Source organism: Pristis pectinata, chromosome 3 (genome assembly GCF_009764475.1).
Source record: "Pristis pectinata isolate sPriPec2 chromosome 3, sPriPec2.1.pri, whole genome shotgun sequence".
Classification (NCBI taxonomy): domain Eukaryota; kingdom Metazoa; phylum Chordata; class Chondrichthyes; order Rhinopristiformes; family Pristidae; genus Pristis; species Pristis pectinata.
In genome coordinates, this window is record NC_067407.1 from 42,659,975 (window position 1) to 42,672,241 (window position 12,267).

At 39.7% G+C, this 12,267-nt stretch overlaps 1 protein-coding gene across 1 annotated transcript in view; it reads left to right on the forward strand.

Moving 5' to 3' along the window:
- Nucleotides 1-12,267, forward strand: part of dock7 (dedicator of cytokinesis 7) — a 137,597-nt gene that overhangs the window by 122,643 nt on the left and 2,687 nt on the right. The window contains exons 45-49 of the mRNA XM_052010963.1: nucleotides 3,062-3,187; nucleotides 4,697-4,786; nucleotides 7,161-7,397; nucleotides 10,022-10,165; nucleotides 12,041-12,147. Coding sequence (XP_051866923.1) covers nucleotides 3,062-3,187; nucleotides 4,697-4,786; nucleotides 7,161-7,397; nucleotides 10,022-10,165; nucleotides 12,041-12,147 — 704 coding nt within the window. The remainder of the gene's footprint in view (nucleotides 1-3,061; nucleotides 3,188-4,696; nucleotides 4,787-7,160; nucleotides 7,398-10,021; nucleotides 10,166-12,040; nucleotides 12,148-12,267) is intronic.

Genomic DNA, 12,267 nt, shown 5'->3' on the forward strand with positions numbered 1-12,267 from the left:
CATGAACTAAAAACAGGCAAAATAATTCACGATTATAAAGCAGGTATTTTAATTTTCATTTTCATTCTTTTCCAAATTATATCACATGCAATTGAAGTACTCTTTGTTAACGTTCTAAGGTGTTTTCTTGTTGTCAATTAATGACTAACAGTATGTTTATTTCATGTTCTCAACATGTTGGTGTGAGTTGTTTTTATCAATTTTTTCCCCTCTATTAAACCTGCCCAAAATGTGCTGTGAACTGTATTTTAGTTTTAATGTCAACGTATTTCTTATATATGTTATAGAGGGAATGACAGACTTCATCAAATATTACTTTCAGAGTTGCTGAAACATACAGTATTAGCATCTTGGAAATGTGAGGCTTGCATGTCAGTATCCAACACAATCTGGCCAACTCTTTTTAAACCTCCAGTGTTTACCAGGATCAAATTCTTGCAATGTCTGTCCACATTATAGTTATCATTGGATAACCACATTGTCATAATTTAACAGAAGAATTGTTATGACTTTAGTCTTTGCTTATTTATATCATTACAAATACTGAAAAACTGCAAGGAAAGTCTTGAGTCTAATCTGTAATCTGTTTAGTGAGTTTGTCTCAATCAAGGCAAAAAACTGTGCACTAAGACTCCTGTCAGAATTCCCAGTCTAGAGAGAGAGGGTGGGGGAGAGCAGAAAAAACTCCTGGTAGACAATGTGCATTTAAATTCACTTGGATCATTTGTGATGATTCCACAGTTAAATATCATCGTGACTCTCACTCTATCTGCGAAGAATGGTCACACAGAGGCAATTAGCAGAAAACTGCTTGCAACTGATGAAAATAAACCCTGTTATGGCTCAGCGCCTTCTTAAGATTTGGGGAGGGGATAAATATGTAAAGGTGTACATTGAAAAGTACAGCATAGGAACAGTCTCTTTAGCCCATGATGTCTGTGCTGACCATAATGCCAATTTAAGTTAATTCCACCTGCCTGCAGGTGGTTCATATCCCTCCATTCCCAGCCTGTTCATGTGCCTGTCTAAATACCTCTTAAACATTGCTATCATATCTGTTTCCACCACCTCCCCTGGCAGCATGTTCCAGGCACCTACCACTCTGTGTAACACAAAAACTTGCCTTGTAAATCTCCTTTAAACTTCCTTCCTCTTATCTTGCCTTAAAGCTTTTCCCACTAGTATTTGACATTTCCACCATGGGGGAAAAAGGACTCTTTCTACCTACCCTAACTATTGCCTCTCATCATTGTATAAACTTCTGTCAGGTCTCCCCTCAGCCTCCAATGCTCCAAAGAAAACAATCCAAGTTTGTCCTTATAGCTAACACTTTCTAATCCAGACAACATCCTGGTGAACCTCTTCTGCACCCTCTCCAGAACCTCCACTTCCCTCCTATAATATGATGACCAGAACTATACACAATACTCCAAATGTGGCCTCACTAAAGTTTTATACAGCTGCAACATGACTTCCTTTTATACTCATCCGGCCAATGAAGGCAAATATTGCCATACGCCTTCTTGACCACCCTATCTACTTACGTTGCCACTTTCAGGGAGTTATAGACTTTCACCCCAAGATCCCTCTGTACATCAGTGCTCCTAAGGGTCCTGCCATTTACTGTATGCTTTCCCCTTACATTTGATCTCCTAAAATGCAACATCTCACACTTGTCCCGATTAAACTCCATCTGCCATTTCTTTGCCCATATTTCCAACTCGTCTATGTCCTGCTGAATCCTTTCACAACCTTCCTCCTAATACAGCTCCACCAATTTTTGTGTCATCTGCAAACTTACTAATGAGCCCACCTACATTTTCGTCCAAATCAATTATATACATCACAGAAAACAGAGGTCCCAGCACTGATTATTGCACAAAGGTCCCACCTCTGGTCACAGAGCCCCAGTCAGAATAACACCCCTGCATCACTACCCTCTGTCTTCTATAGCAAAGCAAATTTTGAATACAATCTACCAAGTCTCCTTGGATCCCATGTGCTTCAGTCTTCTGGATCAGCCTACCTTAAGGGACCTTTTCGAAAGCTTTATTAAAGTCCATGTATACAACATCATCAATCATCTTCGTCACCTACTCAAAAAATTCGGTCGTTTGTAAGATATGACCTCCCCCGCACAAAACCATGTTGACTATCCCTAATAAATCTATGCTTTCCAAATGTGAGTAGATCCTATCCCTAAGAATCTTCTCCAGCAATTTCCTCGCCAGTGATTCAAGGCTCACCAGCCTCTCATTTCCCGGTTTGTGTCTATTGTCCTTCTTAAAGAGAGGAACAACATTGATAATAATTATTATTTCCCCGTATACAGTAATTTGGTATTGAAAGGAGTAAATCTGATTTATAACAAAAAGTCCTATTGTTTAAGGTATTATATGGTATTTTAGTGGTAAGAATTTACACAGTTTCACTTACTTAAATCCTTAATTTTAAATTACTTAAATAGGGAAGTGCAGAAGTATAAATACCAAAAAAACACTGCATCAAAGGCAGAATGAAAACGTAACTTTCTGCCTCATGGTGTGCCAGACAAATTCCTACTGGAGAGTAAGAATTTTTGGGGGTATTGTAAAATATATCACGTTTTTTTTGTAAAGAGGAGGACATTCCCATTCGACGCTTCCGTATGTACTACACATTTTACAAAGTTGACGGAAGTAGCTTTGCTTGCTCTTGCTGGAAAGGACAGTAGAAAATATTTTACAGTAAGTCAACAGTCTACATTATGATAGATTATCATGCTTAAAATGCAATAAATAATTAAAATGATTGACATAGTGGAGTTAAGAAGAAAACTGCTGTATGGAGTTATGGGTGAATGAAAAAGATTAGTCCTTTTGCAAATCAAACAATATTTCCATCGAGCCTCACATTAAGTTTGAATAGATGCAGCAGAATTTACATAAACTGTGGATGCAGTGGGCTTGATGGGCATTTCTCATTTCATGTTTTAATAAAATCAGAATCTGTGCTTCTGTTTGGATGTGTCTTGTTTCTCCCAAAATACTTATAAAAATTACTCCTCCTGTAGGATGGAAAGAGGATGTTTGGTACCTATTTTCGTGTTGGCTTCTATGGGTCCAGGTTTGGCGACCTGGATGAACAAGAATTTGTTTACAAAGAACCAGCCATTACAAAACTGGCTGAAATCTCTCATCGGCTTGAGGTATGCTAAGATAATGATGGGATAATATTGATATTCTGTCTGCAAAAGTAGCCAGTTTGAATCCTTTGTTAACAAATTTTTACTTTAAAACAAACCAAGTCAGTTAATTATAATATTGTAGATGGGGAAACAAGAATGGACGAAGTCCCTGGATCCTATCTGGTTAGAGGATAGGAAATAATTATACTGGGGCACAGTGAACTGCGATGCTGCTGACCATAAGATGCTGGAGCAGATAAAGAAAACTTCTTGAGCAGAGGGGTAGGGAGAACCAGGCAAGGGAGAAGACTTGAAGAGTTAGAGGCTGTGGAGAACATGATGGTGAAATGAGTTGATGGCTGGGAGGAGGTGGTAAAAGAAAGCTGGATGACAGGAAAATATTGAACGTAGTAGAAGGCCAGAGGAGGAGGTGGTAATGAAACCTTTAAGGCCAAGGAGGTTGACACAATGGGTTGCTGCCCAAAGAAAAAAAAGCTGCATGTGTTATCAGCATTTGTTCAGATAGAGTTGGGGTAGGAGCTGGTGCAGGGAAGAATATAGGCTGTGCATTCTTTAGGGGGGCTCAGTGAAACAGCTCAAAACTGTAGGAGAGGAATCAATGAACAGAACAATTAGCAGATCAAAAGCAGGAGACAGATATCACTACAACACTGGTGCTTTCCTGATAGGAGAGCAGGACATATTGCTGGGAAACTCTTGTGCTTTCCTGGACCTAGACCTAGATAGGCAGCAAAGTTATGGTTTCACAAGAAGCACGACATACGTGGAATTGTCCCAGAACAGATCACAGGCCATGTGACTGGAGATTAATGGAGGCAGGGAAATCAACTGCTTGCTAGCTAGATATGTTAATCCAAGGGGACTTTGCCAGGTTGCTTGATTTGGATGACTTTTAGGAGTATACTCTTAAAATCAGCAGTCAGATTGGGGTCCTCTGATGGTTAAAGGAATATCTTGGAAAGATGTCTCAAATACTTAAAGTAGGTAAAATATGTTTTTAAAAAAAAAGAAACAAATCTTGAAACACAATTTACATTGAAGTTTGCTTGCCTCAGAACACAATATTCAAGTTCAAAGGGACAGATCGGAATTTGCTATCCAATACCAAATAGTGATATTGCTTGTGACTGCAGGATGTCATTTTTCAAACCAAATAAATGCATCATAGAATGGATTTTTTGTAGCGTTATTTCAGCAGCAGAGCACTTACTCACCAAATAAATGCGTCATAGAAAAGCACAGATTAATCACGGACAGTGGGCATGGATTTTTTTTAAGGGAGGACTGTAGTCAACCTGGATTTCAGCAAGGTTTTTGACAAGGCCTCTCATGCCTGGCTGACCAGAAAAATAAAAGCTCATGGGACACAAGGTAGTTCCAGTTAGTGCCCCTATTGCCATAACTGGTACTGCAAGTACGTCACAACACTTTTCCACGAACTTGCAAGCATTTTGAAAAAGAATCCTGCACCCCACACATCATTAACAAATACATTTTCTTTTGGGTTAGGCGTTTTATGGTGAACGTTTTGGTGAGGATGTTGTAGAAGTTATCAAAGATTCTAATCCGGTGGACAAATGCAAACTGGATCCAAATAGGGTAAGAACATTTTAATATTACGACTGTATGGAGTACTTTACATTTCTCTCAAAAGAAATTCTGCTATTTTTTCCCATTTTTATGAACACGTTGACTTCTGTTGATGTTTGGCAATCCAATTCTTGTACATCAGGTGGTCATTCTTCATGTGTGAGTCTTAGCTAGTGAGGACTGCCAGTTTGTTTGAACACAAACGAGATTAGAACTACACTTGATTTCCACAAACATTTATTCCTTTCTAACCTTCCTGTCTCAGTTGTTGAAGCCAGATGCCGTACCCTGGTGCCAGAGATTTGGAGAATTGCTCATGTTTTACTGTTATTTTAAAAAGTAAGAGAAAAACAAAGTAATTATAAGCCTGTTGCTTAATTTTGGTTTTAGGCAAATATCAGAATCAATTCTGAAGGAAAGTATAAAGTTTCAGACAAAATAAATGTATCATAGAATGGCACATATTAATCAAGAACAGTAGGCATAGACTTTTTAATGGAAGATTGTCTCTGAAGAACTTGATTGAGGTCTTATTTTAAGGGCAAAAAGGGCAATGCATTTGATGTAGTTGTCATGGATTTCAGCAAGGTTTTTAACAATGCCTCTCATGCCTGCCTGCCTGCCTGCCTGGCTGGCCAGAAAAATAAAAGCTCATGGGACACAAGGGAGACTGGCAAATTGGATCCAAAATTGGTTCAATGGCAGAAAGCAAAAGGGTAATGGCTGAAGGGTGATTTTGTGTCTGGAAGGCTATTACCTTTGGAATTATCATGGCCCTTGCTTTTTGCAATTTTTGTTAGTGATTTAGTGTTAAATGTGGGGACCAGTGAAGATTTGCAGATGATACAAAAATTGTGCTCGACTCTGAGGCAGAAAGCATTAAACTGCAGGAAGATGTAGGTGGGCTGGTCGGTTGGGCAGAAAATGGAATTTAATCCAGAAAACTAAAGTGATTTTTTTGGGGAGGTGCAACAAGGCAGAGGGAAGCTGAAAGGTGCGGAGGAATAGAGGGACCTTGAAGTGCATGTGCACAGATTTTTAAAGGTAGCAGGACAGATCAATGCATAGTTGAAAAGGTATAAACTGTGGTACAGAATATAAGAACAGGGAGATTAGGTTAAAACTGTTCACAACACTAGTTAGACCATATCTTGAATACATTTCTCATCACATTAAAGGTATAATTGCACTGAAGAGGATGTTGAGATTTATGAAGATGTTGCCAGTAATGAAAAATTTCAGCTGTGAGGAAAATTTGGATAAGCTGCAGTTATTTCCTTTGTACAGTGGGGGCTGAGAAAAGACATAATTAAGGTATATAAAATTATGAGGAGCCGTGATAAAACACAGGAATCAGAAACCAGAGGCATTGATTTAAGTTAATTAGTAGAAGGAGTAGAGGAAATGAGAGGAAAAAAGTTCACCCAGAGGGTAATAAAGATCTAGAAATCACTGCACAGAAGGGTGGAGAAGCAGAAACCCTCATTACATTAAAAAAAATACTTGGAGAGCTGCAGGGCTACAAATCCAGTGCTGGAAATTACCCTTTTTCAACTGGCATCATGTGCCAAATGACTTAATTCTGTGTTAGAAAATTTCTATGATTCTATATCAGTATTTGATTGTAATAATCATGGACAGAATTCTGATACTGGCATTGATTCTAGCACCTCAGAAATTGAACTCCTGTACAAAATGGAGACTTAAGTTTTACTTGTTTTCCACTGTAATTGCACATGTTACTTCGAACTCCCATTGTTACCTGTAACAGTGGAAATATGATGCCATATTCTCTGATTTTGCATAACCTAAGTAGGAGCTGGGGACAAGGAGTGGAAAGTGAGGAAACGGAGCAATTTGCAGAATTCAGCAAAGTGATCTTGCTGCTTGTAAACAAACAATCTGCTGGAGGAACTCAGTGGGTCGAGCAGCATCTGTGAGGGAGAGGAATTGTCGATGTTTCGGGTTGAAACCCTGTGTCAGTTCTAGTGCAGAGTTTCAACCTGAAATGTTGACAGTTGCCTTCCCCTCACAGATGCTGCTGAACCCACTGAGTTCCAGCAAATTGTTTTTGTTGCTCCAGATTCCAGCATCTGTGGTCTCTTATGTCTTTGCTGCTTGTAAAGGCTAGGTTGCCAACAACTTCAGGCCAGAAAATGGGTACAGTGACACAATCGCTGGAGTAGAAACCCACTGAAGGGTGGATACAGCTGGAATTGGCACAGTGGGCTTTTTTGAATTCCTCACATAGTTGGCTAGGATGAGTAAGGAAATGGACAGTGTGAAAATCTGTAAAAACCCATCTATAATCCATGATGTACTTTGAATAAGAAAGTTCTAAGTTGTTTGTGACCATCAGTTGTTTTATAAATTATTTTTACAGGCCTACATTCAGATAACTTACGTGGAACCATATTTTGACACCTATGAAATGAAGGACAGGATTACTTATTTTGACAAAAATTATAACCTGAGACGTTTCATGTATTGCACGCCATTCACACTAGATGGCCGAGCTCACGGTGATCTTCATGAACAGTTCAAACGCAAAACGATCCTGACGGTGTCCCATGCATTCCCTTACATTAAAACTAGGATTAATGTCATCCACAAAGAGGAGGTGAGGAAATGATTTTGTGATTCAGCATTAAGTATTGCATTTAATGAAATTCTTGAACATTGATGAAGCTCCATGTGAACAGAAAATAATAAGTTCTGGATCTTATTTTGCAATGAATACAAGAATGGTAATGTATTCTGATCTCCAGTCCATCTTCCGTTGTAACATTATATAACCCCATTCAGCAGGTAGTAGAAATCATGTACAGTGATACACTGCAATATGCCTGTGTTCATGGTTTTATTTTTGCATTGATCAATGTACTTTTAAATAGATGAGCTAAAAAAATTATTTCTACTCATCCACTGCTGAGATACATTAGTGGAGAATCTGATATTCCAGTTATAAATCCAGTATTTAAATGTTTTTCTTCCTAGTATTGTAGAATCCTATATCTAAATTTGGTGGGTGTAGAGGGAAAGAATTCAAGAGATTCAGCAACCAGATGATTACCATATATGGATATTTCAGGACTGACAAGGCCATCTACAACTCAAACATCCCACTGGGAGCCAAGAAGAGAGAAGAACTTAGCATGGACCTAAAGGCATTCAGGAGCTCTTTAAAGTTCTCAACTGTGATTCTGTCTTTGAAATCAGTGTTGTTGACTCTCCACAATGCGTCATCTGGAACGACCTTGATGTTTTTCTAGCTCAGCAAGATGTTGAAAATGCTGACAGACAGCTGAAAAATAACAAGGGCTTTGGAACAGATAAAATCACTGCTGAAGAACCAAAACATGGATTCTGGCAAGGGATCTCAGAGATGCCATTATTGTGTCTCTCTTCAAAAAATGTAGATAATTCTGTTGGCAGTAAATATAGAAGGGGCCTCCTTGTTGTTTGCCATAGGAGAAGTTATTCCAGTGATCCTCTTCAACCACCTCCTCTTCCCAAGGGCCAGAGAGCAACTCCAAGAGTTAGAATGTGGGTCGTGATAGACATGATCTTCACTGAACAAGAAATCCAAGAAAAATATAGGAAGCAGCAGCAACAACAGTACATGGTCTTTTTTGATGACCTTCAACTAAGATGGATTATATTAAAAAAAATTATTCAAATTTGAGCACCCTCAAGAAATACATTATCACTCAACATCATCTACATTGCAACATGCAAGTTGTGGTGCTAACCAATGGATCCACTACACCTCAATCCGAGTGTAGACTGGAGTCAAGCTAGACTGTGTCATTTCATCAAACCCTTCACAGTGTTGCAGTAATTTTGTACTTCATCTCCAACAAACTTTACAAAGCTGTGATCTACAGGATGAACAGGAAACTAATCAATCTTCATTTCCACTCCAGAAACACATCATTCTAACCTCTTGTGTATGTGCACATTGGGAGATTGAGCTCTAAGTCATTGTTGGCTCCTTCACCAAGTTGTACAAAAGGAAGGGCCGTACAGTACACAACCCAAAGACAGGGGTCTCTATCAACCTTCCCTTGCCCACCAATATTCGTGGCAGGAAGATAGACATCGATGACTAGATTCAGTGCTCCAGCACAGCATTTGGCCAAACGAGGAAACAGAGTGTTCAGGCATTGGCACCATGCACATGGTCTTCTGAGCCTGTGTGCTTCAAATATGTGAACGACCTATAGCAGGCCTCTCAAAGCATTGGAGAAATAACACCAATTCCACTCTGCAAAATCTTCTAACTCCACAGGCAGTGAATCGGTGTTGCCATGCTCTCTCAATTTTTGAGGCTCTGATCATGTTTGCACATCTCCAGTGGGCAGGCTATATCATTTACATGCCTGACACCAGACATTTGCTTCAAGCACCATCACATTTCCATGAGGAGAGGAACGCTTCAAAGATGTTCTCAAAGTCTCCTTGAAAGTGTGTAATGTCCTTTCTGACATATGGGAATCTCTGGCTTATGACTGCTCAAAGTGGAGCAGCATTTGGGAAGACGCTGAGCACTTCTACAAGGAGTTTCTACAAGGGAAGCTTGTGGAGGCAGTGCACAAAGGGATGCACAACAGCCCTAATAACCCACCTTCCTTCTGCTTCAGGCACAACCTATCCCACCTCTGGTAGAGTTTGCAGATCCCATAAGAGATTCTTTAGCCCCTTCAGAACCCATAGAATTGAAGTAGAAGCAAGTCATCCTTAACCCTGAGGAACAGCCTCAAAAGATTTAAATTATTTTCTAACATTGTAGAAACCTCCATCTAAATGTAAATGTGGATTTTACAGGACATGTGGCTATTCCTTTCTGGCTAACTTTCTCTTCGTAGATTATGTACTAATTGTAGCCGAGAGAGTAATTGGGTGCCTATCCTGAAATGACTGATATATGAAAATAGGTATTGAGGGACGAGTCCTTCATTTTTGTTCACTCCCTACTCCTTCACACTTTTCACAGCTGAGATGAAGACCCCAGCTGCATGGGGTTTGGGGAGATCAAGCAATGCTTTTGTGACTGGTGTATAAGTCAACACACAATCTGAATATGGAGCTACAAAATCTGTCCAATCTATCACTATTCTATGTGGAGATTAAATTTATGAAAATGATGGGCAGGAATATAATTGCATTGAAAAATGTAACTGAGTTTAATGGAAATCATGTTGAGAGTGAAGCATGGTGAAATTTTGTTTTTGTTACCTACAGGTCATTTTAACACCAATCGAAGTGGCAATAGAAGACATGCAGAAAAAAACTCAAGAGCTGGCTTTCGCAACACATCAAGATCCAGCTGATCCTAAGATGCTTCAGATGGTGTTGCAGGGTTCAGTAGGGACAACAGTTAATCAAGTAAGGCTTCAAACCTACCAGAGGAAAAAAAATCCATTAACACATTTAGCTGAGAGTCAAACAAAGTTGTGACAAAAGCCTACGCCGATGTAACATTGTTTTTCAAAGTTCAGAACAAGATGCTCTGATGGCTCATTTAATAAATGTTCCATTATACAACTATGGAATGGGCCCAGGTTCAAGTGTTGCTCAGTTGTGAATCTGGGTGGTGCATTATCTTCAGTCAAAGTGAACACATTTCCACTCCAAATCCCCATTTGGGAAGGAAAATGGAAATTTCCATCTGAGCACTTAGTTTGGCTTTGAGATATTTCTCTCTCATTTTTCCCAGTCCTATAATCTACTAGCTATTTGGATGATGTAACGGACTTGGTTATTTGGATGAGGGAGGAAAGGATCGTGCAAGATTCAAACATTGTAGAATTAAGGTGGCTTTAAAGCTGTACTGTAAATTTTCATAATTAGTCTAATCTGTAGTTAAATAGAGTGGGTGTTAAATTTAATTTTATTGCTTGTGAATTATTGAGGCCAATTCCTGGAAAAGTCTGGACATGTTGAGAGAAAAGATGGATGATATAAAAAATATCATTACAGGGTTGTTAAATGTATTTGGCATCAAAAAACTTTTGGTTATGAATAAAATTTCTGATTTCTTTTAAATTTGATAGTGGAAAAGTATGTAAAACAATAGAAGGGAATTAAAAAGCATCTTAAATAGTTTTTAGAACCATACAGCACAAAACAGGCCCTTCGGCCCATGTTGTGCCGTCCATTAAACCACCCTCACACTACCTAACCCCTTCCTCCCGCATATCCCCCCATCCCACACTCCTCCATATGCCTATCCAACAAGCTCTTGAACCTGTTCAATGTATCTGCCTCCACCACCACCGCAGGCAGTGCATTCGATGCACCAACCACTCTCTGGGTGAAAAACCTCCCCCTGACATCTCCCCTGAACCTCCCACCCAGAACCTTAAAGCCATGCCCTCTCATTTTGAGCATTGGTGCCCTGGGAAGGAGGTGCTGACTGTCTACTCTATCTATTCCTCTCAATATTTTATATACCTCTATCATGTCTCCTCTCATCCTCCTCCTTTCCAGTGAATAAAGCCCTAGCACCTTAAGCCTCTCCTCATACTCAATACTCTCTAATCCAGGCAGCATCCTGGTAAATCTCCTCTGCACCCTCTCCAACGCCTCCACATCCTTCCTATGATGAGGCGACCAGAACTGAACACAGTACTCTAAGTGTGGCCTAACTAGAGTTTTGTAAAGCTGCATCAGCACCTCGCGGCTCTTAAACTCAATCCCGCGACTTATGAAAGCCAACATCCCATTGGCCTTCTTAACTGCTCTTTCCACCTGTGAGGCAACTTTCAATGAACTGTGAATATGAACCCCCAGATCCCTCTGCTCCTCCACACTGCCAAGTACCTTGCCATTCACCCAGTACTCTGCCCTGGAGTTTGTCCTTCCAAAGTGTACCACCTCACACTTCTCCGGATTGAACTCTATCTGCCACTTGTCAGCCCAGCTCTGTATCCTATCAATATCCCTTTGTAAGCTCTGACAGCCCTCCACACTATCCAGTAGGAAGACAGGCAAAAAGAAAAATAAAACCTGGGCATACATTTTCGGTTTTCAAACTTATTACAATTGTATTGCTTATTTAGGATTAATGCACTGATACTGCTACTACTAATGTTTTTATGTTAATATAAGTATAGGAGTCTGCTGGTGATGAATTTCTCTGACTCTTTGACCAAGCATGAACAACAAATTCCTGGCATTGTGCTTCCATCCTGCTGTAAGAGTTTTTGATGGTAATGAATGTTAAATCATGTTCCTATCACCTTTATTCCCTCTGCACAGGGACCTTTAGAAGTTGCTCAAGTGTTTTTGTCTGAAATTCCCAATGATCCCAAACTATTCCGACACCACAACAAATTACGCTTATGCTTCAAAGACTTCACCAAAAAGTAAGATTTTAATATTGTTTTCCATATTGCTGACATCATTCATGACAATGTTCAGATGGAATGGAACTCTCAGCCAGCTAGAAGCGCAACAGAATAGCTATTGATCATGAAGAAAGCCTT